Below are 20,551 nucleotides of genomic sequence, written 5' to 3'. Positions count from 1 at the left end.
AGAAACAAATATATGCGATATAACTGATTAATAAAAAGAAGAAAAAAGAAATCTGAATTGATGTTTTAATTTTTAAAGAGTCTTTTATCAAATTTTGGTATAGACTAGTGCTAACTTAGTTAATAGTGATCTAATACTACTGCATTTAATTAATGGGCAGATACTAAGTACTGCTGCCTATTGTACTAATTAATAATCTAATGCTACTTCATTTAAACAATGCAGAATCATATGTGCCAATAAATAAATAAAAACCATAGTTATTGAGGGTATATTTAAAAGGATGCGGGTCCAATCATATTACACATATATAATAGAACCCATGATTGATATCAACGAGTCTATCTTAGGGTAAATACGGTGAGTGAGATCCTGAGGAGTAAGAAATAATCAACCGACATAATTAATTAATATTTAGTATTCATAATTAAACATCACATATCACTTATATTATTCTCTTTATCTCTCTTAATTATCAGATATCCCAGCAACCTTAATCCTCAAACAAAGTTTGATAACAAAAGTAAACAAGTTTTTTAGCTTTTAGCATTACCATACCTGCATGTACTAGGATGCATGAATGACAAGAAAATGACTCAAATCTTGGGACACTTGGACCTAAAATTCTTACTAATGTTTGGTAATTCATAGATAAGACTTCTACTTTTTCTTCTTTTTCTTTATCATTGGTTGCTTTGCAAATTGTTTGGGCAGTTGGTGTGTTAGGTTTTAACTTTTGAATTTGCAAATTCCAGTGTCAATCAAGCCTATGGCTTATTTGGGTTTTGTCAAGTGTGGTTGGGTCTCAAGAGATACTCGTAATTTAACGCTAATTATTTTGTTGCAAAGCATTGGAGGGGTACTAAAAAAAAAAAAAAACCCTCCAAGATGTTGAAATAAATAAATAAATTTAGAAATAATTGAGATCATAAGTATCTTCTTAATATTTGATTTTAACCTTGGATGGATTAAGGCTATTTCTCTAAAGTTTTATGCTTAGAATTTAGAAAAAGACACATAAAATAAATCCTATAATATTTTTCTGAGCTAAATCTTATAGATTTTTTAAACTGTGTCTTCATAGTTCATCTTAGTAAGATATGTTTCTCGTTAGCAGGACCAGAGCAGAACGACAGTAAATTACCAACTGCAACTTAAAATGGGGGTCAAAGACTTGTTAGGTGCTCCGCAAACTGTAGGCAGTGATCAATTTTTTTTAAAAAAAAAAAATGTATGCTACCTTCACTTCGTGTGTGTGTGTGGACTGTGAGTAAATGTTGTTCAGAATAATGATTAGGCCAAAATTGTCCTACCTATTCATCAAATTGGATGATTTAATTTTGAGCAAGAGACACTAAGTGAATTTTATAATGTTTAATGTTATTCTTACAATATTTTCATTGAAATCTCTAAATTAATTTAGGATTTTAGATTGGAACCCTAAACTAAGTTAGAGTTTGGATTAAAATCAAAATACACACAAAATCAGAACATCAAACACATGCACAATCAAATCTCGATTCTCCACAGCACACAGTTTACAAATTCTATCCTCCATCTCCATTTAATCCCAACATTCCTCCAATCTCCATAACTCAAAAAATATATATATATATATATATATAAATTACTAAAAGGTTCAGATTTGGGGCTTACCTTCGGCGATAATGACGCAGACAATTGCAACAGCGACTGTGAAGGACACATAAAGCGATAGAGATGAGCAGACGCTAGACACAATGTCAGAGAGCAACAGATAGAGAATTGAGAGAGAGAATGATTCGAGAAAGGGAGGGGGAGAGGATTTAACACCCCAGACCAAACGACGTTGTTTTGTCCATGGGGACTTTTTTTTAATATATATAATTATATATATGGGGTGTGGGGCGGGTGAAACCTAGAGCGTCCCCCGCCTCCGCTAGGGGTTGTAGATGCGGGCGGGGCCACCCGCACTCCACATCTACTGCGCGGTTCCCCGTCCCTCCTGGGCGGGGCCAGGGCAGCGAGGAGTGAGGCCCCGTTGCCCACCCTTATGAAAACATCATGTCATTTAAACTAGTAACTGCCAGTTAAAATGTTACAAGTTAAAAGTTGTTATTTTTCACAAGTTACCACTTCATTCTTTATAAATAGAGGATGAGACTCACGAATTTAAACATTCTATTCTCTCTAATTTCTTAGTCACTCACACAATTTTGTAAATAAACTTTTAAGGAAAAACTTCAGAATTTCTATTTGCAGTTAGTGACTTTGTTGTATCATGGAAGTAAATTGTTTGTAAATCGGTAGAAAACTTTTTCAAGTGGGGGTAATTATCACCTTAAAAATAGTATTCTACACGCCTCAAACTCGCATTTATTTTTTCAGATTACTGTATCCACTCAAATTTCTTCAACCAAAATCAACCATTTTTTTTTTGTCTTAGATTAAAGGAAATGTTAATATTTCTTGTTCAAATGAGAGGGTCGAATCAATGCAAAAATCCGATCATTCTTGACTCCTAATTCGTCAACGTGTTACTCATGTTGCATGTTACAACAATTTATTTATGAAGAAAGACCTAAAAAACTACAAATTAAAATTAGAAAATTAAAAATGAAAAAGAACAATAGGAATTTATGTTTTTAATTCCTGTCTATTTCGTATAGAGCTTTGCTACTCATCATCTCTATATATCACACACCATATTTATTTTTTTAAAATTTTTAAACTTTCTTTTTATTCGTTTTAAACTTATTGAATTCTTCTACTCATCATTCACATACTATATATTTGGTAAGAGAAAAAATAAAAAAGTATAGTATATAGTATAATATAGGAATGATGAATATAATTTTTTTTTCTTCGTATAAGCTCTCTGCTGTCAAAAAAAAAAAAAAAAAAAAGAAAAGGTAAAAAAAAAAAACCTTATGACGCAGTACTACTACTACTAGCTAGTACTTGTGTGGAGTGTAACCAAGGAGGTGTAGAAGCCATCCTCCATTTTAATCAAAGTCTCATGCTCTCCTTCCTCTACTATAGCTCCATCTTTAACAACTGCGATTACATCTGCATTCTTGATGGTAGATAATCGATGAGCCACCACGATTGTAGTCCGGTTAACCATGACTCTGTCCAATGAATCTTGAACTACTCTTTCGGATTCAGCATCCAATGCACTGGTAGCTTCATCTAGTAGCAATATCTTTGGACTTTTGATCATAGCACGTGCAATGGCTACGCGTTGTTTCTGCCCTCCAGACAATTGGACTCCACGTTCTCCTACTATGGTGTCATAACCCTACATATTTTCCATTGCAATAATGAAAACAAAGCTAATAATTAAGCAAGAATAGTACTTTTACACATGAATTTAGCTGTGTTTTATTAGGATATGATAATGAGCTGAGGAATTTTAAAAAATGCATTGCTTGTTTTGGGTTTTGGTACCTGTGGTAAGGCACTGATGAAGCTGTGAGCATTTGCTAACTCTGCTACTGCTATAATTTCTGACTCAATTGCATTTCCTTCCTTTCCGTATGCAATGTTGGCACGGATAGTGTCATTGAACAAAACTGGTTCTTGACTCACAAGACCCATCTGCTGCCTCAACCATTTCACTTGAAACTTCTGAATTTCAATTCCATCAAGAGTAATATAACCAGAATCAGGATCATAAAATCTTTGTAACAAGGAGATGACTGTAGATTTCCCACTCCCACTTTCTCCAACTAAGGCAACTGTCTGAGAAGGAAAATAAAAAATAAAAAAATCATTCCAGTATAATTTTGATCATTAGTTATAACTAAAATGGTAGGCAAGCATAACTTCTGTGCTTCTCTTGTGGTAGCTTCTTGAAATAACAAAATAGAGTTTCATATGTACCTTACTAGAATGAATAGCCAAGCTGAGGTCTCGTAAAATCTGGACATCTGGCCTGCATGGATATTTAAAGCTTACATTGCGAAGTTCAATGTCTCCCTTCAGATCATCCAAAGTCATGCCAGACTCATCTATTGGATCTATCTTTGACTGTTGGTCAAGTATTGCAAATATGGAAGTAGCAGCATCCTTGGCCTTGCTGGTATCTGGACCCATGGAGCTTGTTTGAGAAACTCCCGTAGCTGCAAAAGTCAAAGCAAAGAAAACCTGCAAACCAAGCATCCATTTTGAGATTTCTCCTGCTATTTATAAGAAGCTTTGAAAAGCTTGTTAAATATAGAAGGAAAACTTACTAGGAAAACATCTGAGAATGTTGCTTTCTCAGCCTCAATGAATCGAGCTCCTGCATAGAAACAGGTAGCGTAGACAAGAAATAGCAAGACAAAAGATGTCCCAAATCCTATTCCAGTGATCAAGCCTTGTCTGATTCCTTCCTTTCTTGGGCCTTCACATTTCCTACTGTATAGATGCATCACCTTGTCTTCGGCACAGAAAGAAGCGACTGTTCTTATGCTCCCAACTGCATCGTTGGCAACTTGGCTTGCTTCCTCATATATCATCTTCAACCATATAAATTTACATTTTCAGAATCAACTTTCAATAAAGAAATAAAAATGATGAAAAATTAATTAGCTATGTTTAAAATGACTGCTTGGATTTTAGAGTAAACACTCTCAATTGAACAGGTTGTTTCTTCACTGGATTTTTCATAATTTATAGGAAGATGTAGGCTGTAGCCACTAAAACAAAACATATCTGTCATGAAACCGCATAACATGTTTCAATCTGACAGCTTAGATACCTTGAGGCGTAAATTTTGAAAAAATAAAGTTGGTTACTTAATTTTCCTAAAAAAAGTTAGGTTACTAGCTTTAGAGCAGACCTTTGAATCTGCACTGAATCCTTTCATGGACCGGACTTGAAGATATTCATTGATTCCGATCAGGGGGATCAAAGAAAGGACAATAAATGCCAACTGCCAACTTGTAAGAAATGCAATGATCAAGCCCGCAACTACTGAAGCAATAACCTGAAGTATCTGACCAAGTGCATCTCCAACAAGCGAACGCGTTGCTGCAGCATCTGCTGAGAGCTTAGCTCCCAAGGAACCACTTGAGTGCTCCTGCTCATCAAACCAACCAACCTCCATGCGAACCAATTTGTCAAAACACATCAATCTAATACGTTCTATCAACTTACATCCGGCCACAGAAAGGAAGTAAGCTCGTGCTGGAATTGCCAGAAATGATACCACACCAAGGATCACAAACATTTTCGACCAAAACGATGTATCCTGTATCATCAGATGAGTAGGTTCTTCGTAGAATGAGTGTATTACCTTGGTAAGCAGGATGCCAAGAATAGGAAGTAACATGCCACTGATGATAGCAGCTATAACCCCAAGAAGAATAATTGGAATCTCTGGCTTGTTGAGGTATGCAAGGCGCCAGATTGAAACCCATGGAAATTTTTCTTCTGATTCTGCTGGCACTTTCTCACGGATCGGGACTTCTGGGATGGAAGTATATTCTGTGACTGAGAATGAATGGTGGCTACTACCATTGGTAGATGATTCCCAACTTAGGGATTTTTGGAATGAACTTCTTTTACACTGTCCAGGACTAATTGGCCGTCCAAACGATTCAAAAGGAATTTCATATATGCTTTTATCATCTACATGATCTTCTCCAGACTCCTTGTTTACTTCTTGCAAGCGTATAAGCTGAGAGTACGCTCCATCAAGATCCTTGATTAGTTCTGAGTGTGAGCCTGAGAAATTGACATATGGCAAAATGTAATGCATAACAGTCCTAGAAGGTAATTTCTTTTCTTTTCTTTTGAGAAATACTTCAGCCAACAAAAAATTACATAAAAGCAACCCCACAATAACCACATCAAACGTTGTGAGATTATTTTGTGTAATCCTTTATGACTGTAATAGTAATTCTTTTCTTTTTTAAATTGTACCCTTCTTCCTATTCTATAATATACCTCTTTCAACTATCTTTCCTCTGTGAATGACTGCAATCATGTCAGCATTCCTCACTGTGCTTAAACGATGGGCAACAATGACAGTAGTTCGGTTGACCATGATCCTATCCAGTGCCTCCTGCACAATCCTCTCAGATTCCACATCTAGTGCACTTGTAGCTTCGTCTAGAAGCAAAATTCGAGGGTCCTTCAAAATTGCTCTTGCAATGGCAATTCTCTGCTTTTGACCACCAGAGAGCTGCGTTCCGTGAGCACCAACTGTGGTTTCTAGTCCCTGTATGCAAGAATTCCAAGTTAGAGTATATTTCTGTAGTGATGAGAATTAGGACAACATATTTATTAAGTTCCTACAGATCAGGCTAAAACTTTAAACCTGAGGCAGTCCATCGATAAATTTAGCAGCATTTGCAAGTTCAGCAGCAACTCTTATCTCTTCAGTTGTGGCACCATCCTTTCCATATGCAATATTATCCCTTATGCTACATGTGAACAACACAGGTTCTTGGCTAACAAGACCAATTTTCCCCCTAATCCAATTAAGTTGGAGGTCTTTGAGTTTAATTCCATCTATAAGAACTTTACCAGCTTGTGGGTCGTAGAATCTCTCTATTAGACTGATAACTGTTGACTTCCCACTTCCACTTTGTCCAACCAAAGCTGCAGTTGTGCCACTCCGGATAGAAAAAGAGAAACCACTGAATATTTGTAGATTTGGTCTGGTTGGATAACTGAAAAAAACATTTCTCAACTCTATATCTCCACGAATATCATCCAAAATTTTCCCCTTTGCGTTATAAGCATCTATCTTTGGTTTCCTCTCAATAGTCTCAAACATCTTATATGCCGCAGCTTTACCGGCAACAAAGGCACTTATGCAGGGAGATGCTTGGCCTAGGGATCTGAATCATCCACACGGTACCAAAAGGCAAGAAATGAATAAAAGAAAAAAACAAAATAAGTTGTAATTAAATAAATCTGTACACAGGGCTAAAGAACATTCAAACTGCAGCTTACACAGATCCAGTCAACAAAGACATCATCACATTCAGCACATCACCCCCAGTGTATCCTTTATGCAGTACCATCTTTGCTCCAAACCATACGGCCATAGCATAGCAACAATAAATGACAAACGTAACCAGGGCAAAACCTAATCCAGATACCAGGCCTTCTTGAACACCAGATTTGTAAGCCGTTACTAGGAACTTTTTGTAGTTAGTTACAGCTTGCTTTTCCCCAGTAAACGATGCCACCTAGATGAACAAAAATGGTGGAAATCAACATATTTTCCAGAAAATAACTGCAATATCAAAAACATTCTACACTGAAAGATAAAATTTATAGGTATATATAAACTTCACCAGGCAATGCATGCATATATATATATATATATATAGTAGTTTAAGTTAGGGACATACTGTCCTAATTGAGCTGATTGTCTGTTCAACCACATTTGCTGCATTTGCATAAGCATCCTGTCCACGAGATGCCGTCTTGGATATAGCGATGTACATAAGACCACCCGATGTCACAATAAGAGGAACCGAGGCTAACAACAAAAGGGTTAGAAGCCATCCTTTTAAAAATGCTACAATAAAGCCCCCGATGAACGTCGATACCAGCTGCAGAAATTTCCCAACCTGCACATGCAAACAGATAGACTCTTTTACATTTTACATGCACAAGATGAATAAAACTTTAAGGCAAATCTTCTTATAAATACCACAAGTATGGGCATTATTTTTATGATCAACCTGCCCATTAATCTTATTCAATGGACAACTTTATATATTGATGAGTCTTATACAGACTATTTCAATGTTTTGCTAATCAAATATGTTTTCTGCAAGATGCAGGTGTTGTGCTGTGACTGCATGCTGTCCCTCATCAAAGGCAAGCCAGGATTCTTTGTATACGTGGGGGCCAAATTATATAATTAATTCGTAAAGGAAACAATTAAAAGATAACCCAAAAGTTTACATAAAAATATATCTGTTCATCTGTAAGTTTAAATGTATAATAAAAAATAAAAATAATATTAATTATGTCAATTAAAGCTGATGTTCTTTTCACAAATAAATATTTTAGTCACAAAGAGATCAAATAAAAATAAACTTACAAACTGACGTGATTTGATGTGATATACTAGATTATAAAATTAATTTCATCAGAAAATAGATTTAACATAATATATCTAATTATATTAATTTATAAATTTATTTTTGTGTGATATCTTCTGTAAATATAACACTTTTCTTTATTTACTTTTAAGAAAAAAAAAAAAAATACACGAGAGTTCAAATATCTTTTCACCGTATCAAACATTTCACTGCTCTAGTACCCTACATGCCATGTGCGCGCTGAGAGTGCGTACCGTGTACTATTGTACCCATCCTACATGACTAGTACAGACACATTAGAGTATTATTATTATTATTATTATTATTATTATACTACGACGGAATTAGGGGGTGGGGTCATGCCGAAAAAAAAAATTTCATTAAATTTTAAAATTTTAAATAAAAGAAAAACTAAGGAGAGGTTTGGATTCAAAACCTATCTCAACTTATCTCATCTTATCATTATAACTTTCTTAAATTTTCATACAAAATATAATAAACAATTCAACTTTTTCAAATCTCAAAACAATTTTTTTAAATTTTCACATAAAATATAATAAATAATTTAACTTTTATTCTACTATTTACAAACCATCTGAACCTATCTCAACTTATCTATGAATCCAAACCTCTCCTTAGACTTTACAGTATTTATTAAGGAATTAAATATTTAATAATTATTAATATATTATGAAATTCACTTAAAATTTGTAAATTCGTGCAGTCAAGGACGTGAAGAAATTTTTATTCACCAAGGCATTCTTTCTGACTTATATATATATATATATATATATATATGAAATATATATTTATTCGATACATCTTTTAACACAGATCAGTAGTATATATATATATATATGCTATAATGTTTTTGGTTATATTATATTAATATTTGTCCAAATTAGCTTAGGCAACTCAAACCCAATTGAGATAAATAGAATTCAGAAATAAATAAATAAATATATGGTACCACTACCTTCTCACCCATGGCATCTTGTATGAGAACAGTGTCACCGGACATTCTGCCAACGACCTCTCCGGTGTTTGTTTCTTTGTCAAAGAAAGCCACATCTTGTCTCAAAATGGTCTTCAAATACACGCCCCTTATTCGTGCAGCCTGTCTCGCCCCTGTGACCATCCAGCAAGCCACCTCTGACAAGAACCATCATAATACCCAATCTCTCAATATTTCTCCATGCTTGATGGATGAAGCCAAACTTCTTTTATAAAGTTAAAATCAATACCTAAATTTTCATTTCAAAATTTTTACAAATCGAAATCTAGGTTAAATAGTTTGTTTTTGAATAATTTTTTACGTCGCGTGTCAGTATTCAATTGGCTGACACAAAACATACTGTTGTCACGTGGAAATTACTACCTCCACTACTTCGAAATTTGTAAATTTTTTAAAATTCAAGCATTGATTTTACGGAAGTTTAAAACCTACACTTCATATTTGTAACAATTAATGTGAAAAACTCATATATTGATTTTGTAATTAACCATTTTATTTTGGAAAATGATAGGACGTATACCGTCAAAGTATACGTACCTATCATTTGTATTGAATTGTGAAAATATTTTTAATAATATTGTGAATTTAAAAAAAAAAAAAGTATTAAAAAATTATATATAAAAAAAAAAAAAAAAAAAAAAAACAGACCAAAATAACTAACTGTGGCTCCCAACTCCCGCTGGGAGAGGTGAGCGTAGGAGCGTCCTTTTTATATTTAATACTAAAAAAACACGGCGGTAAAAATGGGATGTACGTGAATTCAAAAAAAAAAAAGGATGTACGTAGTACTTACGGAGGAATCCTGCAGCACCAATCCCAGCTGCAAGGTAGAGTGTTTTAAGACATATCTGAAACAGTTAAGCAGTCATATCAGCAAATTAGGATCTCACATACATATATCCTTAATTAAAACCAATATTAATTTCAACAGAAGCTAGAGCATTAGATCATAATACCATTAGACATGAGATATTTATATAGAATTTAAATCATATGATAAAATATATATAATCAGCTTAGTTTTTGGAGGAAGGAGTTTTACCTCGGAAGTCACACGAACAACATCTTTGTCGCCCTGCAAAGCATTAATCAGTTGGCCGAATAATATTGTGCTAAGAGGTAGGCCTAGACCATTCCCAACGGCGCCTATTGTGCCAACAATCATCAAGAAAATGTCTGAAGAATCTGCAAATGAGAACAGCTTGAGAAATGGAACACTTTTGGTATTCTGATGATCTCTTCCTCCTCCTCCTTTCTTCTCCAAGTTTTCTGCATCACCAATCATGTTGGGTCTTTTCTTTACCTTTACCCTTCTCTTTAGTGCTGCAGCCCCCTCATGTATATTTGTTTTCCCATCCAAGCCATTCTTTTTCTCCATCTTGTCCCCTCCAATACGCTAATCCAATTCTGATCTATACTCCCCAGCAGGTAAACTAAAGAACATACACAGCTTCTGCATGCATGACAGTGCCAACTCGTTCAAAAATGGAACTTTTTTCAAGTTCTAATCAAACAGCGGTCGTCAAACAGGAATCTCAAGAAAAAAAAACAACAGCAACAAAAAGGAAGATCAGGAATGAAACTTCATGAGTAAAGGGTAATTTAATGGTGTAACATGGCGCGCGAAAATGGAGGACCTTTTTCTGGGTGTGGTCAGGGCAAGTAAAGCTAGCCGAAGTGTTTGTGCTTTGCTGTGCAAAGTGATGCATATATAATGGTTGATCATGAATATTGCAGTACAATGAGCTGGAGATAACTACCGAGGATGTAAAGGATGCAGCACTTTTTCTAGGATGATTCAAAAAGGCGTCATCTGTTTATGACAAAAGAAGAAAGGAACGAAACTTTTGTTGTTCTGTTCTGTGATAGGCTAAAAATCTGTGCAGCCCTCATGTAGCGCCTGCCATCTAAGTTAAAAGCTCTGCATAACCAAAGCAAGCAGTCGAAGTCATTTATGATGGTTCTACGGCACAATCCGTAAGCCAAAAACAACAGATAGAAGACGTTGAGGATGAGAATTATTCAGCAAAGGTCAAAACGAAATCTGAAATTACAAGGTTCGTAACCATTGAAATGAACAGAACTCCTAATCCAAAAAGGCAACAAGAAGAAGAAAGATTGAGCTGTAAAGGAAGATTTAATTTAATATTCAGCAAAAGGCCAAAATGCAACCTGAAACTACAATGTTGTGGGATTCGCAGGTGCAGAATTCAAGCACGTTGTACATTCATGCTGTGTTATGCTTTGAGACATTCCAAACTCATTATGTCGCTTTTAGTTGGTTTGTCTATGGGGAGCCTCATTTATAGCACTCTCCCTGTCGATGTCGTGTTTTACAATCTAGGCAACTTCGCGCACTGAGTTGATCCGTTCCTACGTAAATAGGAAACGAAGGCTCCGAGTGGTGGGGATATCTCCGATGCCTAAGTCAGTTTGAGTTCTGAGTTTGTGATCTGTATGAGCTTCCAATCAAAGTATATCTGTAGTGCTTTTTGCCCTCGAGGGGGAGATACTTATATCTGGTAGGGTGGATCCCTTGACAGGCTGATCATGATAATGCCGCTCCGTACCCAAGTCGCATCCTCTGCTAACTCCCTGCCATGCGATAGGTCGTCCATGCTGATCGTGGCGATCCCTTGACAGGCTGATCATGGTGGTGCAGCTCTGTACCCAGGCCGTGTCCCTTGCGAACTCCCTGTCTCGTGACAGGTCATTCATGCATGATCGTGTCGACTGCTAATTACTCAGGTCCGTCCAGTCGTAGGTGCCCAAGGGCCTGGGTTGTCCTTGACCCTATGCGTGTGGGCGGATTTTCGGCTAGTAAGAGTGTCAGGCCTCCTTGCTTAGTTCCATGCCTCGCACATGCAACCTCGCTGCTTCTTTGTGGGCTTCCTAGGCCAACCTTTCCCTTCATGGCCCAGCCCTGCCCATCTTATTCTATCATACCGATTTCTTTCTACCAAGTTGTCCTTAGGGGCTTCCTAGGCCAACCTTTCCCTTCATGGCCCAGCCCTGCCCATCTTATTCTTTCATACCGATTTCTTTCTACCAAGTTGTCCTTAGGCCCACCCATACCGTGTGGGCTGGACTCGTGCGATCAGGCCCCCCTCACAGTATCCCGTAAATTTCCACCATACACATATGGTGAGAATTCAAAACGTTCCCTTCTTGGGCTTTTTTCCTCTAATGCACATTTGGCACCCTGTGACGGTTTGGCTGTGCTATCAATGACTTGACGGTGCCTTGGGTTCTTCCCACCCTCTCATTATTTGTTGGTTTGAGGCAGCGAGAAGTTCGCCCACACACTAGGTGGGATATTGGACCATGCTATCCACGCACCCGTTGCTTGCTCTTCATACTTTCATGGGTTCCCATCGGTTGGGTTCCAAGATGCCACTCCGCATGTTTCTCGAGGCCCAGCGTTTCCCTTGGATTTCTGGCTCAGGGTCACTTCATTGCCCCAGAAGGCCAACCATTGTGTCCTTCTTTATATAAACTCTCTAATTTCCTCATTTTCTGCCATTTCTTCTATTCATCCTCCCGCATTTTCCTTCGAGCCTTCTTTTCTAGTATCTCCCTCATTCTCTCTTCGGTCCTTCTTTAGTCTAGCTCTCGATGGCTCCCAAATGGTCTTTCGATGCCCGTTATTTGTACTTTGCCAGGGGGAGTTGGGAGTCGTCAGTCTTCGTCGATGACCTCCGTGCTCTGAGGAGCACGTACGACATCCCATAGTCGGTGGTTCTATAGGTCCCTGGGCGCCGTGTTGCCGTGGTGGACTCTGACGGGATGGCGTCTCGGGTGGACTCTGATGCATAATGATTGATCATGTGGGCAGAGCTCGGGATGCTCTAGCTCGACCACTTCTTCGCGGTGAGTGGGACCTGGCTTGTGGTTCACGAAGTTCAGCAAGTTTGGTAAGTCAAGGGACTTGTGCCTGAGTAGCCATGTTGGCAGAGCTCAAGATGCTTTGGCCAGGCCATTTCGTTGCAGCGAGTCCAGTGACTCGGCTTATAGTTCACGAAGTTCAGCAAGTCAAGGGACTTGTGTCCAAGTAGCCATGTGGGGCAAAGCTTAGGATGCTCTAGCCTGACCACTTATTTGAGGCAAGTCAAGGGACTCGACTTATGACTCACGAAGTTTCGCAAGTCAAGGGACTTGTGTCCAAGTAGCCATGTGGGCAAAGTTCAGGATACTCTAGCCCGACCACTTCTTCAAGGCTAGTCAAGGGACTCGACTTATGGTTCACGAAATTCGGCAAAACAATGGACTTGTATCCGAGTAGTCATGTGGGCAGAGCTTGGAATGCTCTAAGTTGACCACTTCTTGGCGGCTAGTTGAAGGACTCGACTTATGCTTCATGAAGTTCGGCAAGTCAAGGGACTTGTGTCCGAGTATTCATATTGGCAGAGATCGGGATGCTCTTGCCAGGCCACTTCTTCACTGCGAGTCCAGGGACTCGGCTTATGGTTTACGAAGTTTGGCAAGTTAAGAGACTTGTGACCAAGTAGCCATGTGAGCAGAGCTCATGATGCTTTGGCTTGACCACTTCTTTGAGGCGAGTCAAAGGACTCGACTTATGGTTCACAAAGTTTGGCAAGTCAATTAAGTAACTTATATTAGAGTAGCCATGTGGGCAGAGTTCGCGATGCTTTAGCTCGACCACTTCTTCGAGGCGAGTCAAGGGACTCGGCTGATGGTTCATGAAATCCGGTAAGTTAAGGGACTTATGTCCGAGTAGCCATGTGGGTAGAGCTCAAGATGCTCTGGCCTGACCACTTCTTGGCAGCAAGTCGAGGGACTCGACTTATGCTTCATAAAGTTTGGCAAGTCAATGGACTTGTGTCCGAGTAGCCATGTGGGCAGAGATCAGGATGCTCTGACCCGACCACTTCTTCTCGAAGAGTCTAGGGACTCAACTTATGATTCATGATGTTCAGCAAGTTAAGGGACTTGTGTCCAACTTGTCATTCGGGTAGAGCTCGGGATGCTCTGGCCCGACCATTTCTTTATGGCGAGCCCAGGGACTCAGCTTATGGTTCACGAAGGTTCAACAAGTCAAGGAACTTGTGTCCAAGTAGCCATGTGGGCAGAGCTCAGGATGCTCTGGCCCGACCATTTCTTTGAGGTGAGTCGAAGGACTCAACTTGTGGTTCACAAAGTTTGGCAAGTCTTCACGGTGAGTCCAAAGACTCGGCTTATGGTTCATGAAGTTTGACAAGTCAAGGGACTTATGTTCGAGTAGCCATGTGTGCAGAACTCGAGATGCTCTGGCCCAACCATTTCTTCATGGCGAGTCGATGGACTTGGCTTCTTGCTTTGATAAAGGCGAGTTGGAGTGAACGTTCATACATCTTCATTCATAAAACACGTTTGATACATTCATAGGTAAGCTTATGAATTTTAGGCAAAGTACATCTTGAGGTGTTCAGTGTTCCATTGGCGGGGGAGTTCACGACCCCTGTTGTCCTTGAGGCAGTAAGAGCCGAGCCTTCTTTAGCCGTTACCATGTACAGTCCCTCCCATTGTGGGCCTAACTTTCCATCTTTCTGGGTGGTCACCTTGGTCCGCTTCAGCACTAGGTCCCCTACGTTGAGGGAGCATGGTCTCACCCGTTTGTTGAAGTACTGATCCGCCTTCCTCTTGTTGTTTGCCTTTTGCACTGCAACTTGTTGTTGTTTTTCTTCCAAGAGGTCTAGTTTTTCCTTTAATCTCTTGTTGTTGAGGTCTAGGTTAAATTTTTGGACTTGGTAAGTTGGCATCCTTATTTCTACCGGGATTATTGCCTCGCTTCCATAGGTGAGGGCGAAAGGTGTCTCTCCTGTGGGGATTTTGGCAGTCATTCGATAGGCCCATAGTACTCTTGAGAGCTCTTTGGCCCATCTTCCTTTCTGATCCCCAACATTTTCTTTAAAATGCTCAACAAAGTTTTGTTGGTCTCCTTGACCTGTCCGTTGGCCTGCTGATGCCCTGGAGAAGAATACTTGACCTTGATCCCTAGTTAAGTGCACCATTCCGAGTAGTGCGAACAGTCAAACTGTTGGCCATTGTTTGGTATGAAACTTTGGGAGATGCTGAACCGGCAACTCCCTACCATGTGATAGGCCATCCGTGCCTGATCGTGGTGACCATTAACAACCCTGGGTCCTTGTCGTGGCGTGCCTGTCTCCGTCCTTCATTAAATGTGGCGTGACCTTGGTCAGACGCACCCACCTTTTAGGTCTATCCAGTCAACGGTGCCCAAGGGTCTGGATGGTCCCTCACCCTGTGCGTGCAGATTGTCTGCCAGTAGAAGTGTTAGGCCTTCTGGTTAAGTCTCGTGCCTAAGGGTGAAAAAAAAACCTGGTACCAGGCCAGATTGGATCGAACCGGTTCGGTAGGTTCGGTCAGGTACCGGTTTCATTTTTCTCAAAATCGGTCCGGTTCAAGTTTTCCTTTTTCTAACATAGGACCGAATAATTTTTCTAACATAGAACCATTTCATATATATATTTTAATTTTTTTCTATTGTATAAAATTTTTTTATATGATTTTTTATATTATATCTAATTTATATCTAATATATATAATTATATAAAAATAATTTTGCATTATATGATAAACTGCTAATTAACATAATATTAAATTTTAAAATCCTATATCGTTATAGTCTATTGTATTAATAGTTATACTAATACTATATCACTATATATTATAATATATCATTATATTATATATTATAATATACTACAACATATTATTGCAATATTATTATATACTATAATATATTATATTATATCATATATATATATATTATATAATATACCAAAAAATCGGACCGAAATCGGTAAAACTGGAAGTACCGGTTTAGGGGTGTAACTAATGCGGTATCGGTTCTTCAAATCTCAAAACCATTATATACCGGTTTGGTTCTAAAATATGTCCAAAACTGGACCGAACCGGACCTGTTACACCTCTACCCGTGCTCTGTGCATGCTACTTTGCTGCCTCTTTGTGGGCTTCCTGAGCTGACCTCGCCCTTCTTGGTCTGACCCAGCCTATTCTCTCATACCGCTTCTGTCCTACTGGGTAGTCCTTAGACCCATCCACACCACGTGGGATGGGCTTGTGCAATCTGGCCCAACATTGGGAATGGCCTCCCCTCAGATTTCCCGATTATCTTTGTGTACAAATATTGAAGGGATTACCAAGATCTTGCCATCTTGCTGCGTGGCTGGCATCCATGTGAAACCTAGCCTAAAGCCCAGTTTTGCTCAAGTCTGGGAGTGGTGAGCCAGCCCAGCCCATGTGAAGCCCATTAGGTTAGATTTTATGGTGTGTGGATGTGTGGGAGACGATCCCAACCCATGTGTCTATGAAACCAGCCCCTCCCCTTTTGCAAAACGGCTGCATTTTGGGACTAGAGTTTTAACTCTAGTCTTCATCACTTTATTTCCCCAACACCGCCCAACTCTTCTCTCCCTCCTCCTCTGTTTTTCTCTTTTTCCTTTCTCATCCCGCTAGCAAGCAGTTTCTATGCCACCACCTGAGGCCACCTCCATGCCAACTCTGCGTGTCAGTGTCGTTCCATCACCTCTGCCATCGTCCAACCACCATTGCCCTTCCTCCCCGATAGCTCATCTGCCCCATCTCCCTCTTTGTTCCTTTGTGAGTCTCTATCGCTAGCCCAAACTCTATGTTTCCGTCGTCCATCATTGTTGTTGCCACCACTATCCACGTCTCGCCACCTCTAGTCATCGGTAACCCCTCTTTCCCTCTCTCGCACTATCTTCACTCTGTGTTGCTACCATTCCCATAGTCATTGTCGGTCACCTTGGAGGAACACCAAGTCGAGCCACTCAGATTTTTTATTTCTCCTCTTGATCTCCTCTACCATGCCTAAGAAGTAACGATTTTGGACCAACGACAACTAAGCACTTAGATTTGCCATGGATCACGGCCCGCCACTCAGATCTGCCGTCACACGGCGTCCTCCTCGCCCACGCCAGTTTGTTATTGATTCCTTTTCCTAGATCTGTCGCCCCTGCATCCTTCAGTAGTTCTCCCTCCCTCTCTCTCTCTCTCTCTGCCACCTCACGACACCGTAACTAGGCACCTTTGTATCTAGCGCCATCCTAAAATACAACTTCTACAATATTTCATCTTGGCTTCTACCCTATCTCCACTTCTGTCTTTGCACCATTGTGAGCACCACCCCCGTCCTTTCCCATCCTTTGAGTTCATTAGATCTGCCACCCACAACTGTTAGTTGCTAGCCACAAGCCACCACCACTGTTACAACAAGCCCCCATTGTCACACTAGGCTGAAGCATCTCTGTACATTTACTGTCGCCGCGGTACTCCGCCCCTCCAGACGCCACCACACGACGTGTGTGCGCAAGCTCACAGGATGCCTTAGGTAGCGCATTTGATCATCTAGAAATGTCCCATCCCGTGTTGTAAGTAAAACCCTAGATTGACCCTTAGAATACTTATATTGAAAAATTATGTTTTTATTGTAGTCTGGTTGCGATTGGTTAAGTGGCCAAGGGCTTATGGAGCGTTGGGATAATAACTGTAGTTGGTGATGAACTGTTGGCTGAGGGCTAGGTAAAACATTGAGAATTGCGTATAGTTATGATTGTGAAAATGTGAACCTGTGTGTTGTTTGGCATGTCATCTAATATCTGCCTGTTCACGCATCTTCATTATTATTATTGTTAATTAGCTTGAACGTATTAACTGTGCTTTGATCTATGTTTGTGTCGTAATTAATTTTTTGATTGTGCTATATTCTTTGGTTGTGCTGTGAAATTGAAAAACTGTGTTCTTATTAGTGTCATTTATTAAAAACATGTTTTGTGGGTGTTTGTGTATCACGATCCTAAGCCGAGATGGGGCATTATCTCGGTGGAGTTCCTCTGGTTACTCAGACTGAGTAATGTCCCCTGGGTTGTCGTCGGGCGACAACAAGCTCGGACGAGATGGTAATACTCTTGTGCCAACTTCGTGGCCTATCTACTGGCAGAGACTAGAGGATGCCTAGTCACGTATGTATCGAGAGCAGAGCTTGGCATCGCTCATTACAAAGTCACACGCATGATCGTTACCCATGGTGTGGCGAAGGGAGCCACGGTGTGTGGGTGGTCTATAGGAGAGACCATGGTGCATGCGTAATTAAATGGATGCTTTAAGAAATGGAAATGTGGATTTTTAGTGTGCATGGCATTTTATGTAAATTGCTAAGAAGGATATTGGTTTCTTGCACTGTTGAAAGATCTCATTTTGCAAATGTTGTGATATGTCCACTTTTTTTTGTGTTTGTATTTTTGGGTGTCATTCTATTGGCTTCACTTGCTGAGATTGTAAAATCTCATTGTAGTGTTCCCACCTACAGTTCCGCTTTACAGAACCGTAGATTTTTTATACAGAGGATGGTCATGACCTTGGAGAATCGATTCCGCCCGAGGAGTTAAGACTTAGGTACCTTTCCCCTTATGTAGCGTTATTTGGGGTTTCCTTTTTAATTAGTCGGATGACTGTATAAAATTTTATGTCGGGAATTGGAAGACTGGTGGCTTATGGATTATTTTTATTGGAGTTGTAATTTGAATTTCTGGTACTGTTGATTGACTGCCCCTTTTTATTTTTCTACTGCGAATTCACTGTACGCATTTATTGAGCATGCAAGCACACACTATACTTTCACGTTATGCGAGGGGTGTTTGACCAAGCGGCCAACATCTCAGCGTCACGACTCCTGCCTATGCCCAAGTAGTGGTCGAGGGCACCACAATCCAAAAGAATGCTCTATTCTTCCTACGATTGCGGGAATATGGACATTTTAGTACCCACTTCAAAGGGACTCATGTTATGTTCACATTATTGCAATATTGAATCTGGAGCAGCCAGACAAGAAGTTGGCAGTGGGTCACCAATTCATGTGGAGGATCATCGATCAAGACAATGCATTCTATATGGGCAAGATATATATTATACACAATTGTGGAGGAAGTTGCATGCTGGCCGTGTTGATGTTATAACTGGGAAAGGACAAAACAATTGCTCATAGCTAGGCCACGTGCTTCAATGTGTTGGATACAATCAACCTAAAGAATATTTCTTTTTGGTAGAGGCGAACTTGATGATGTATATGACCCAATCAACTAGGAAGAGAAGTTCTAACCTGAAACAAGAATTTTCTAAGAAAATGATGGGCGGGGCCTAGCTATCCTCCAAAGCAAACTTCGATGGATAAGATTGGTTTCTCTGGTTTGGCTGCCGTGCGCTTATAATCAATTATATATAATTATTGCCAATTAGTGATCAATAGTGAATTTTTAGTTTCTTATGATGTCAATTTTAGTTTGGACATTGGGATATTTTGATAATATGCTGTTTTCACGTTGTCGCTACATATATACGTATGTTTATTATATAAGTAATCCTAACTGGTACAAATCTTATGCAGATTTTTTATAAAAATATGAGTCTCGCTAAAATAGAAAATAGTAATTTTATATACAACCGTAAAATGTATAAATGCCGCGTAATCACTTTGAAAAAGAATTAGATTAACTATTAAAAAATTAATTTTTTTCATTTAGATCTCATATTTTATTATTTTTAAAATAATTACACGATGGTTACACAATTTAAGATTACAAATATCTTTTTTCAAAAAAAAATATATGTAATAAAAAACATAGCAAATGATCCCATGATTTATGGAATACTTTTCCATTACATAATCTGCATACTAAGATATATAAGGAAAGGTCAAAAGATGGCAGCTGAAGTACTGACATGCAGCATTAAGAATTGACTTGAAGGTGGACCCGGCCATTTATATTCAATAATAGATCAATAATACGATCAATAATAGATCTATATTATTGATGTCACGTCCTATATATAGTATACGAAAAGACGATCGAGTCACGAAGTTTATTGTCAAGTACCGTTGATAAAAGTTTGTTCTCCGTGCGAACTTTGAAACAAAAAGATCATGAAAATCTAGAAATTGACGCTATTTGCATGCATGGTTTATCCGAGCTATCATGCATGGAGTTGATCGGTACTACATATTCGTTCTTTACATGGGATCACCTGACACAAGTCTCGGCTTGATCTTCGCTAGAAGTATTGCCATGATTCATGGGTGTGTCGGCACTCGGCAGCGCTAGAAGATCATATACTGACAGAATAAAGGTCGTCTCTGGCACCGAACCAAAAAGATCGCGCTATGCTAGCGGAGGAATACAAAAGCTGCCACATCAAGGCTGCCAAAAGACATAATAAATTAACCGTGTCAGCATGCATGCAGTTAGATAACGAACTCACTTTAAATGCGTACGTACGTACGTAGAACCCATTTTTTCAACGTGAAAATGAGTCAGCAACTTGGATTTTTCTATTCTAGCCTCCATGCAACAAGTAGTAGTAGCTAGTACCATATATGAACGACAAATCTTCTGAGCTACTTTCCTCCTGGCCCGCAAGTGCCAGCGATTAGCGGAAACGTCGG

General features: G+C 39.2%; 1 protein-coding gene across 5 annotated transcripts; it reads right to left on the bottom strand.

Moving 5' to 3' along the window:
- Positions 1–2,795: 2,795 nt before the first annotated feature.
- LOC121260941 (ABC transporter B family member 4-like) lies at positions 2,796–11,533 on the bottom strand. Of its 5 annotated transcripts, none has more exons than XM_041163031.1 (14): positions 11,221–11,533; positions 10,862–11,092; positions 10,091–10,501; positions 9,842–9,896; positions 9,010–9,185; positions 7,332–7,553; positions 6,928–7,166; positions 6,287–6,812; positions 5,914–6,187; positions 4,805–5,691; positions 4,215–4,481; positions 3,865–4,128; positions 3,430–3,723; positions 2,796–3,280 (listed from the first exon to the last, which is right to left on the bottom strand). In XM_041163031.1, exons 3-14 carry the CDS (start codon positions 10,424–10,426, stop codon positions 2,930–2,932), a joined length of 3,891 nt encoding a protein of 1,296 aa, XP_041018965.1. In that variant the 5' UTR covers positions 10,427–10,501; positions 10,862–11,092; positions 11,221–11,533; the 3' UTR covers positions 2,796–2,929. The 5 variants fall into 5 exon arrangements, with proteins under 5 accessions (XP_041018965.1, XP_041018966.1, XP_041018967.1 ...); XM_041163032.1 differs by having other exon boundaries at positions 10,862–11,011; XM_041163033.1 differs by having other exon boundaries at positions 10,862–10,955.
- Between the last annotated feature and the right edge of the window lie 9,018 nt (positions 11,534–20,551).

Source organism: Juglans microcarpa x Juglans regia, chromosome 4D (genome assembly GCF_004785595.1).
Source record: "Juglans microcarpa x Juglans regia isolate MS1-56 chromosome 4D, Jm3101_v1.0, whole genome shotgun sequence".
NCBI lineage: Eukaryota > Viridiplantae > Streptophyta > Magnoliopsida > Fagales > Juglandaceae > Juglans > Juglans microcarpa x Juglans regia.
The sequence above is the reverse complement of the archived record's forward strand: the minus strand, read 5'-3'. Positions and strand labels throughout refer to the sequence as shown.